This window comes from Amborella trichopoda, chromosome 3 (genome assembly GCF_054954075.1).
Source record: "Amborella trichopoda isolate Santa Cruz 75 chromosome 3, AtrichopodaSantaCruz75HAP2 v2.0, whole genome shotgun sequence".
Taxonomy (NCBI): Eukaryota; Viridiplantae; Streptophyta; class Magnoliopsida; order Amborellales; family Amborellaceae; genus Amborella; species Amborella trichopoda.
This window is the reverse complement of record NC_142338.1, coordinates 4035359-4046892: the sequence shown is the minus strand read 5'-3', so window position 1 is coordinate 4046892 and position 11534 is coordinate 4035359. Positions and strand designations below refer to the sequence as shown.

Sequence of the window (11534 nt, the reverse complement as noted above, 5' to 3'; positions counted from 1 at the left end):
ATTTATGAAATATATTTAAATATAGTTAAATACATAGATCTTTTGATTTTTGCGGTCCAAGTCGGGTTTGTCGTGTCATCTGGTTTGTCGTGTCATGGCCCGTGTCTTATAGGACCGGGACTGGACCCAACCCATTGCCACCCCTATCTAGACCATGAATATGTGACATACAAAATAACAAAGACGGTAAAGATAAAAGAAAAATAGAAAACTCATAGAAGGGGTAATTTTGGGGTTCCTCAAACTAGGAGCCAATGTTCAATTGAATGACTCTAGGTGAGTACTCGACCGAGGCATGAGCCGAATACTCGCCCCGAGTATTGTTCAAGCCAAAAAATGTTAAAAAACTAAAAACATCCAAAAATTAAGAAATACATGTTTGAAGTAAAATTAAAACACATCTAGATGAGGTTAAAAAAATAGTAAAAACCAAAAATTTGAAAAATCAATTTGTGACTTAAGTGTTTTCGAAATAATCCAAAAAGAAGTGAAAATATAAAAAGCAAGTAATCATGATCATTTGTCAAAATGATAGAAACATAAAAAAAAAAAAAGAACTTATTAGAAATTGATTTCTTATTTTTTTGAATTTTTGAATTTCTTTTAAGATCCCGGAGTTGAACACTCTAACTCAGGGATACTCGAGCAGGCGAGAGCGGAACTCGCCCGATTAGTCGATTCAAACTTGGCCAAGTAGTCGAACACGGGTGGGAACCTCTTCCCAATCCAACTTAGGCAGTTCCGAAAACAACAAAGCACCATCTCTCTTAATGTCCTTACCACTGACAACTGCAAACGTGTGTGGTTTTGCATGTGAAACAGTCATATTTGCCACCGGTGACCCCAGCAGGGTTGAAGAAGGTGAGAGAGAAAGAGCTCGAGACGCTGAGGGGGAATGGGCAGGGGGAGAGAAAGGATTTTGAGAGGATTTATGACTACGACAAATACAACGATCTTGGCAACCCTGATGATGCCGACACTGCAAGGCCTGTCCTTGGTGGCAAAGATCATCCATATCCTAGGCGTTGTAGGACAGGGCGCCCTATGACCCGTACAGGTATTTTACAAAATCTCCCCCAAATTATGTTATAAATGACTTTCCAAAATTTTCAGAAGTATTTTGATTAATTTATTATTTATAAATTATTTTTTTAATATTTTTATTAGTTATGCATTCATGAGAAAAATATAAGCTTAGAATTTCATGTGATTTGGATTTGTAGAAATAAAATTAAAATTATATTACGAAATTAGATTGTGATCGTCAGATTGGCCCAAATTTAATATAGACTATTGAGTTAACAACAATTTTTTTCACACACGCATACACACACACATATATATATATATATATTAAAATTTTAATCAAAATAAAATGTTTGTTTTGATTTAAAATTTAGCAATAAACTTAGTTTCTTCTAATCCTTCAATAGGAGCATCATGCAATGCAAGTGCCATTAGTGCTTGCCATGGCCTGGCTCCTTGGTCCAACCTAGTCTTGAAACACACCTGGATAGAATTAAAATATCTGCTTTTATTTAAAAATTTTTAGTAAACTTTTTTTTTTTTTTTTTCAAATATCTCAATAAGAGTATTGTGCAATGCAAGTGCCACTAGGGCTCGCAATGGGCGAAGCAACCTAGTCTGGCCCTGTAAAACAAGGGCTTGGGCCACCAAAAGTGGCATGAGGGCCCAAGCCATGACCGGGCCTGCCCGAGTCGACCCGACCCATGTTTTTTCCCTTTATTTTTTCCTTTCTTCCTTTGGGTTTCATGGAACCTGGCGCCAGCCCTATGGGGACTAGGAGCGGGCTAGGGATAGAGCCGGCGCTTTTTCAGCCCTGAGTTCCATCGTGTTGGTTCAGTACATACATGGAATGGCAAGCAAAACGAGATCAAATTCAACTAATATCTGTACATCCGTTTGATTTTGAAATGGGTGCAGTTTGTATTGAGCTTAAGCTCTAAACAATCAAATTAGAGCCTATCTTCCATTAGTGTCGAGAAATATGGTTTCAAAACTGGAAATCGTTTTGATAGCCTTAAAACATATTTTCATCTTTACTTATAAAGTTTAAAGCTTCAAAAATAGTGTAAAGCGAGAGATCTATGAAAACTTGAAAATATTGAAAATTAACGGTCCATAAGTATGTTATAAAATACACTATTTCCAAAACTTGAAATTTATTTATTTTCATGTCCATACATCTTGATGTCGAGATGATGAATGTAAGGATATTTGGGCATAAAAACAACCTCTAAGTCATTCCAAGTTCTCGTAGGTCTAGTCCTATGGCATCATTAGGGCAGAGAACGGACTGGATCAAGTCCAGATCCATCGTGATTTGGATCTAAATTTAATCGGATTTGGATTCGGTCGATCTGGATCGAAAAAATTATTTTATATATTATTTTATAGGAAATGATCTTGTGATACCTACCCACACCCATGTGTGTAAGACCCAAATGATCACCATGAAATTTGGCATAGATCTCTAGAAAAATCGAATCCCACACCCATATGATAACTTTTTTAGAAATATGTGTTAAATTTAATGGTGATCATTTGGAATCCTACGCACATGACTGTGAGAGGGTCTCATAGGATCATTACTCTTATTTCATATCTATAAAATAACATATAACAAACAAATATTATATAGCATATAGGTATATATAAAATAATATACAACATTTTAATAACTTGGTCAGATCCAAACCGGATCCCCATGTACTTGGATCCGATCCTAATTACTATTTAGATCTGAATTTGATATGTCAGAGTCCAAAATTTAAGTTTCAGATCCAAACCGGGTAAATTCTCAGCCATCATGTTGTGCTTATTGAACATACAATGATGACTTCTGTGACTAGATGTCCTATCTGGTCATGAGGATCATATATGCCTTCGCTATAGCGTACTCACTTGTCCTGCTCTGTCTTTTAGTTGGTAAGGTTGCATTCAAGCCTCAACCTCAAGGATACAATCATGAACATCTTGTAAAGCTATGATATTCGAATAGACATGCCGAATTTAAATGTACATGATGAAAACGCATGCAAACCTGTATATGAACATGTATTAGAATCTCTATATATACATACATATATACATGCAGGCTTTGTAGTCATATAAATGACATTTCTTGCTAATGGTACTTGCAGATACTCTGTCAGAAAGTCGAGTCAAGAGTCTAGTGGATTCAACTTATGTCCCAAGGGATGAAGCATTCTCGGAATTGAAACAGGCACAATTCGGATTGAAGACCTTGAAATCGGTCCTACACGCGCTCATCCCTGGTGTCGAGGCATTTGTAGAAGACAAAAACATGAGCTTTGAATTCTTCAATGATATCGATCTCCTCTTCAAGAACGAGGTTAGATTCCATAAGACAGATGGAGAAGGTAGCATACTGAACTCTTTGCTCCTTCCGAGGCTTGTGAAGAGGGCCGTGGATGGAGGAAGCGAAGTCCTGCAATTCGAGATTCCATCCATTATGGATCGTAAGTCTACAGTCCATACCCATATTTTAAGCTTCTTCTCAAGAATTTAAGTCTTTATAGTAGATTTTAAGTTTAGTGTCAATTTTGCTAGCTTTAGGTTTTTGGGGGTTTTATAAGGGATTTAGTATAAATATAGAGCATGTATACTTTACTGTACTTCCTTTGAATCATGATACACTCACTCCCTCGAAGAAAAACACCCTGTTAAGAGGATTTTCTTGATTCCAATTTTTGAATCAGTGGTTTGAAATATGATATGGGAAAGATCATCCATATTTTCACCAAAACAACAGAAAAGAGATGAAACAAGGGGGAAAATGGTACATTATTTTTTCAACAAAATCATCCATTTTTTAATAGTTGTTTCTTGATTTTGGTAAAAATTTGTCGACTTCACAAAAACAAACTTCGCAATTCATAGCAAGTCTGGTTCACCCATTCAAGCCATTTTAGAGTCAGTGACCAACCATGTTTGATCCGAATTGCCAACTGTTTATTCATTAGCCTGTTTAAGATATCTGATATTTGATGTAAATTGAAAAAATAAAACCAGAAAAAAATAAATATAAAAAGTCAAGAGAATATACTATCTTTCAAGGTTGCAAGAGAATATCTACCCCAATGTTGAGAGAATATACCAACTCTCAAGGTCTGATGGGGAATCCACCCCAAAAATCTCTTCACGAGACTAAACTCATCCACTTCCCTACGATGAAGGGAAATGTCCTTTTAAATAGACTACCCTATCTTTTCCCCCTTAAATTCCCTTAATCTATTTTCTCTCATCCCTATCTTTTCTTTCTTAAATTCAGTGCGCTCTTTTAACCATCACGTACCAAAAAGATATCATCTTTTCTCTTAACCTACGTTTTATCCAAAACATTCCCAAGTTGAAAAGATAAACCCCTAGAGTTAACTTTATCCTATTTATATTCGCAAACTAATTAACACAATCCATAAATATCAACTCACACGCAACCCACAAATATCGTGGACACCTCCTCTCTTATTAGATAAACTAAAGAATAATAAAAAATTAAAATAACTCTAATATAATTTGCATCATTCTCTCGGAGTTGGGAGAAGCTCGACCTCGAGCTCAAAAGTTGGTGATGAAGTCCCATTATGAGCATCGATACTTTTTCTTCAAGACTGATGTCTGCAACTGTGTTCCAAGAGAATAATCATTGAATACGAGCTGAGGCTGATTATTCCTAACTAGGTAGGGGTCTAGCTCCAAAAATATACCAAGTTCAATCGATGAACACGCTTGACCATTAAATTTTGAGAGATCGATTTTAATGTCAAAATTTCGTGGTCGTTCTATAGGACGTAATGGATCTGGCTTCTCTATAGAACACGACGAATCTAGCTTGTAAATTTCTTCAATATGCTTGAAATCAACACTTTGGAATTATCGGGGAATTCCTAAAATTTGGGGAGATCGATTTTAATATCAAAATTTCATGGTCCTTCTATAGGACGTGATGGATCTGGCTTCTCTATAGAACACGACAGATCTAGCTTGTAAATTTCTTCAATATGCTTGAAATCACCACACTGGATTTATCGGGAAATTACTGGTGCAAGATGAATGTGGTTGTGAGTACCTTCTTCATGAGGAATGTTGTTCTCCAACCGCTGCAACCTCTGATTCATCTCTTGATCTTCACTTTGAAAATCCTCTAGGGCTTTAGTAAAATTTTCTACTCAACGCATAACACATAATCCATAGCAGGAGTAGGATTAGCTTGATTGCTTAGATCTAACTTGCTCTTAGGATCTGACTTGATCTGGATCTATCTAACTTGCTCTCAGGATCTAACTTGATCTGGATCTATCTAACTTGCTCTCACGATCTGACTTCATCTGATACTAATTGATTACTCTATAAAATGTTGAGAGAATATATCCTCTTGCAAGGTCTATTCAAGTGAAGGAATATACCCTCTCGCAAGGTCTGCAAGGGAATTCACCCCAAGAAAATATACCTTCTCTCAAGGTCCGAGAGCGAATCCACCCCAAAAATCTTTTCATGAGACCAAATTTTATTAACTCATCCACTCCCCAAGGAAAACGTCCCTTTAAATAGACTTCTCGCAAGGTTTGCAAGGGAATTCACCCCAAGAGAATATACCTTCTCTCAAGGTCCGAGAGCGTATCCACCCCAAAAATCTTTCATGAGATCAAATTTTATTAACTCATCCACTCCCCAAGGAAAATGTCCCTTTAAATAGATTTAAAAAAGAAGATAAATAACTGACTTTCCTATTTTATCTCCTTTAACCTATTTTCTCTCGTCCATATCTTTTCTCTTAAATTCATGTGCTCTCTTAACCATCGCGTATAAAACGTTCTCAAGTTGAAAAGATAAACTCCCTAGATTTAACCTTATCTTATTTATATTCCTAAACTAACTAACCTAATCCATAAATATCAATTCACACACAAACTCAATGCCCACAAATATCCCTGCGCACCTCCTCTCCTATCCCTGAAGAGATAAACTAAATAATAATAAAAAATTAAAATAACCTTAATATTATTTGCATCAATATTCCAATAAATAAAACTGTATTATGGAAATATATTATAAGCTTAGCAAGTGAGCAAGCATAATTCTTTCCCTTTCTCATGGAATCTAGAATGTGTTTCATTTTCTTGTGAAATTTAGCATAATTTAAGTTTTTGTTGATAGAGTTTTCATAATTATAGGGGACAAGTTTTCTTGGATGCGAGATGAGGAATTTGCTCGTCAAACAATTGCTGGGATCAACCCATTTTGCATTGAATTGGTTAAGGTAAGTACTCGAATTTAAAATTTTTTATTCTAAATTAAAATTGTTGTCTAAATCTCCCAACTATACATAGCTTTTTTTAAATTCTAAATTTTAGAAATCATTTAATTTTATTCGGAATTATTGCATAACTTCTATAAGACAAACATGGGTCAGTTGGCAATGGGATAAAAGAAAGAAAAAGGACAAAGGAAGGTTTTGTCCAAATTCTAGGCTTTCAAAACCCAAATTTTGGCAGGGTTTCCTTAACCCTAATATGAGCTTATTTTGGAGTTTCAATTGAGTCAAAAAAAAAAAAGGTGACAAACACAATGTTATGGAATGCTATTAGAATTGAACAGACTACCGAACTATCAAATCAGTTGGTCAAGTCGTCAAAACTAGTTAAACAATGGTTTTAATTAATTTTCAACCAAACTCACATTTTGTTTTGGACTAGACTGCTTAAAAAACTATTCCGTAGTTTGGTCAGACAGATGGGCCAATCTGATTCGATCTTGATACCAACGGATGAGCGTCCTTGGATGTATGCAACCATGTTGTACAAAACCAAGTTTCAACCGGCCCATCCTTGTTTACTTTGTTGAATGCATTTTGCCTTTGCGCATGGCTAGGCACCCATAGTTACATTTTTGGGGCACTTGCATGGAATATTTAGCTCTCTTAATCGTGCTAGCATAATATTTCCGTTTCATATACACTCTTCTTCCTCTTAGGCTAGGAAAGGGGGGTTGGGGTCATGGTAGAAGCACCCCCATAGCATACTCATCGCATTATGGCTTTTATTCCCACTAACACTACTTTATTAAAACCTTGAACAAAAAAAAAAATCCGAGTTGTTTGAAGCCATTCAACTGTATGTGATTTTTATTTTTATTTTTTAAAAAAGTGTTACAAGAAGCAAAAAGAAATCACAAGAAGAAGAAAGAAATCACAAGAACAAAAAAGAAATCACAATCACCTATAAAATGTGAAATCCTCTTGGGGTTGCTCAAGATATTTTTTTTGGACTTTGAAACCCGTCCCAAGTTCTTGGATTTTATAACTAAGGGCCACCATTGATTATGACCTTCTTGTTACATATATAAATAGTTTTGTAGTATACAATCCCTTTAAACAATCATGCTTATTGCTAAATATAAGCTAAGTTTTGTAGCTATGACCAAAAATGAAAAGAAAAGGGAATATTTCTTAGTACCAAAAAAATGCTCATATTTATTGACTATATTGGTTCAGGAATTTCCCTTTGTGAGCACATTGGATCCGAAGATCTATGGCCCAACTGAATCTGCAATAACGAAGGAAATCATTGAACGAGAAATCAAAGGAGTCATGACAGTTGAACAGGTAAATGGTAGTATATACTGCATATTCCATTAGTAATATGAATTAATGCAAAATCGGATGCATATAACCAGATTTTCCTAAGTAATATTTCGGAAATTAAAATCTAGGAAATGATTTATAAGGTCATGCCCTACAAGATACTTATAGGACCTCGATGTCTATGGTCGATCCCTTTCTATGTGAAGTATCTGCCATCATCCATCGAAAGGGCCTTCGGATCATCTTCACTCTCAGTGGTAGGGATCTGACAGTGGAGACTGAGATCCTATATAAATCGTGTAGGATAGGGTCCTGTAGGGTGATTTCGACCCCCCTAAATTGAAACTGTTCTATGTTGATGCTTGAGACTCGCTATGTGTTTTTAAGGGTGTGTTTGTTATATTTCCATTCGAAGGATTATCTCTAAGTACATGCATGCACAAGTCGGATTCCAGGCGGTGGCACAGAAGAAGCTGTTTGTTCTAGACTACCACGATATACTCATGCCTTACGTGAACAAGGTGCGGGCTCTAGAGGGGACAACCCTCTATGCGTCCCCGACCGTCTTCTTCCTCACCCACTTAGGCACCCTACAACCGGTGGCCATTGAGCTTGTAAGGCCACGCTCTGAGACTGAGGATTCCTGACGCAAGGTGTTTACGCAGGGAATTGATCACACGACCGCATGGCTGTGGAAGTTGGCCAAGTGCCATGTTGCTGCACATGACTCTGGCATGCACCAGCTAGTTTCACACTGGTAGGCCGTTACTTAAATTTTATGGATTCCGATCATATTTCCGGAGTTTATTTAGAAAGCATGTTGTGGTCTATACGACCATTAAAAACTACAGTTACCTAACACCATCCAATCAATTGATAGACAATGACGAAGAGAGCGGGCTCCATGAGAACACGATAGGTCCCATTCTCTCAACATTACCACCTATCAATTGAATGTGTGGTGAAAACACTTAGGAGCACGATTTTCCATATGAACTAGCTAGAGGCACTTGGCATTGCATGTTTCTAAAATGTAAATTTTATTCTAAAAAATTCCCTAAAATTGGAGATTATGGATTAATTTTTAGTATAAGTTAATAATTATGGAAATGGGATAAATATTAATTAAAGGGAGAGCTACTTTTACAAATGGATTTCTTGTTATATATTTTTAACTAAGTTACGAACGGAATGTTTATTATAGGATGAAATAGAGATTGAATTGGATTAAAGAGTAGGTTAAACTTCTCCTCTGCAGAGCCCCAACTAACCTACCGTAAGTTTCTACGGGGATCTCTACGCCATCTGTCCCTACCCTTAATAAAAGCTTAATATATATAGAACATGTAGACACTTGTTTAGTTCACTTTTTAGTTCTATATTTGTTTAGAATGTGACTTACTCATGAACTTAAACCGGTAGGATTTTTATCTTACTGTCCCTTTCTGAACCTTTGACTCCCAAACTAGTTAACAAACTCCTTGCCTTGAGTTATTTTTCAGAAGCTTGCCATTTTAGTAAATAAACAGGTGCGTGTGGAGGTTCAGATGGGTCACGCTGAACCCCTCCCGGTTTGGTCCTTTTTCGATGCAGACTAGGACCTAAACCTTGTCTGATTCATGTCAGGTGACCCCAGATCCGAGTTGTTGAGTCCAACAGGCAGGTCTAGATCCAAACTTACGCCTGGTACTCTGGTCTTTTATCACCCTGACCTAAACTTCTATATGGAAACAATATATACATGTAGTACTTGTGTGTGTTGAATGTACATTCTTATTTTTGTAGGTACAGATAGACCCTTTTTGCCGGGTCAAAAAGACCAATTTGCCCTTTTCTGTTCTAAGTGGACCAAAATACTCCTAATCTTTTGCAGGTTGAGGACGCACTGTTGCACCGAGCCATACGTGATCGCGGCTAACCGTCAACTGAGTGCCATGCACCCAATATATAGGCTGCTGCAACCCCACTTCCGATACACGATGGAGATCAATGCCCTAGCTCGGCAGAGTCTGATCAACGCGAATGGGATCTTTGAGTCGTGCTTCTCGCCTGGGAAGTACTCCGTCGAGCTTAGCTCTTATGCTTATGTTTTGACCTGGCGTTTTGACAAGGAGGCCTTGCCTGCAGATCTCATCAAAAGGTAACATGGATGGGGCAAAACAAGCAAACATTTGAAGTGGGAAGAGGGGGTGTATTATCCTAATATATTTTTTTGACTATCTATTAGCCTTTACTGAGTCTGGCTTTTTAGCCATCTATGCACACCCTTTATTGTAGACTCACAAATGATTTTCGAAGGTGTTGTGTTTCTACTTGTAAGTTAATTTAAAAAGAAATATTAAACATAGAACAATAGGTTGGGTCTAATCCACATTTCATAGTGGAGATCAACCAGCTGTCTGCTATGGCTCATCCCCACTGTCCATTTAAGGGAACGGACCGTGGATGTCTCGTTGTTTTATACCATACATTCCCTCATAGAGTTTGTGAATTATGTATGCCTTTTCTAATGTAAGTTTGAGCAAAAGAATCATGTCGCTTTTATTTTTCTCAAACAAGGGGTTTGGCCGAGGAGGATCCAACCGCGGAGCATGGCGTCAAGCTTGTGATTGAGGACTACCCTTTTGCCAACGACGGCCTCCTTATATGGTCTGCGATAAAGCAATGGGTCACAGACTATGTCTCCTACTACTACTCTGACCCTGGCTCAGTGCAATCCGACACTGAGCTCCAGGCTTTTTGGGAAGAAGTGAGAATCAAGGGCCATGAAGACAAGAAAGATGAGCCCTGGTGGCCAGTATTGAAAACCAACGATGACCTCATTCAAGTTCTAAGCACCATAATTTGGGTGGTTTCTGGCCACCATGCGGCCGTAAATTTCGGTCAGTATGCTTACGGGGGCTACATCCCGCACCGCCCAACTGTTACTAGGAACAATTTGCCAGTAGAGGATGAGAGTGGCGATGAGTTCAAGAGATTCCTCGAGAAACCAGAAACAACATTGTTGTCAAGTTTTCCTTCTCAACTCCAAGCAACAAAGGTGATGACTCTACTAGATGTGTTATCCTCTCACTCTCCAGAGGAAGAGTATCTAGGAGGTCAGGTGGAGCCTGAATGGACCTTAGTGCCAGAAATTAGGGCAGCTTTTGAGAAGTTTAGTGGTAGGATGAAGGAGATAGAGGATATCATAGACCAGAGGAACACTGATCTTGAATTGAGGAACCGAACAGGTGCAGGAGTGGTGCCATATGAGCTCTTGAAGCCCTTCTCTGAGCCTGGAGTCACTGGAAAGGGTGTCCCAACTAGCATTTCCATATAGAGGTTGAGCTTTTGGTCATTGAGGTTCAGCTCCTTCAGTTCGAACCTTTTTAGCCTCGTGATTTATGGTACTCGTAAGGGAGAAGGAATAAGGAAGAGGAAAAGAAAAAAGAAGTAAACCTAACCAAGGGCTATAATCCTTTTCAACTGTACTCTCTGTTGGTAGGTGTCTGTTTGCAATTTGTACTTATAGAGTTTCTAGCTAATGAATATGCACTTCACTTTTTACATTGAATCTATTTTTCTATTGATTTGGGAATAGAGCTTGAGGGATATTGAATTTAAAGAAAGGGAAATGGGCCGGTTAGCTATACCAATTTTTTATCACCTACTAATTGTACTTAACAGTGAAAAAAAGGTGGGTTAGCACGGTTTTGTAATTAGATAGTTTGACCAACAAATAAGTGCATAAGGGATAGAAGATTGCCTTAAAGAAACTGAAACTGAAACTCATAAGCTTTCACTAGAGCTGTCTCCAAAGCATGTATTCGCATCCCTCTGTGCTCCCAATGCAAATAGCCCTCTGAAGATTGTCTACTAGATGATGTAGAGGCTCTACTTCTAAAGAAGTACTCATTGAGGTATTTGA

The 11534-nt window shown here is 37.7% G+C and overlaps 1 protein-coding gene across 2 annotated transcripts; it reads left to right on the top strand.

The window, feature by feature from the left end:
* The first annotated feature begins 704 nt into the window (after window positions 1–704).
* LOC18439843 (linoleate 13S-lipoxygenase 2-1, chloroplastic-like) lies at window positions 705–11170 on the top strand. 2 transcript variants are annotated; one of them, XM_088862910.1, is made up of 6 exons: window positions 3385–3503; window positions 6219–6304; window positions 7538–7648; window positions 8083–8384; window positions 9501–9767; window positions 10187–11170. In XM_088862910.1, the coding sequence occupies exons 4-6, from the start codon at window positions 8362–8364 to the stop codon at window positions 10944–10946; spliced, it is 1050 nt and encodes a 349-aa protein (XP_088719036.1). In that variant the 5' UTR covers window positions 3385–3503; window positions 6219–6304; window positions 7538–7648; window positions 8083–8361; the 3' UTR covers window positions 10947–11170. The 2 variants fall into 2 exon arrangements, with proteins under 2 accessions (XP_088719037.1, XP_088719036.1); XM_088862911.1 differs by lacking the exons at window positions 9501–9767; window positions 10187–11170 and adding an exon at window positions 705–1057 and having other exon boundaries at window positions 3165–3503; window positions 8083–8328.
* Window positions 11171–11534: the final 364 nt, after the last annotated feature.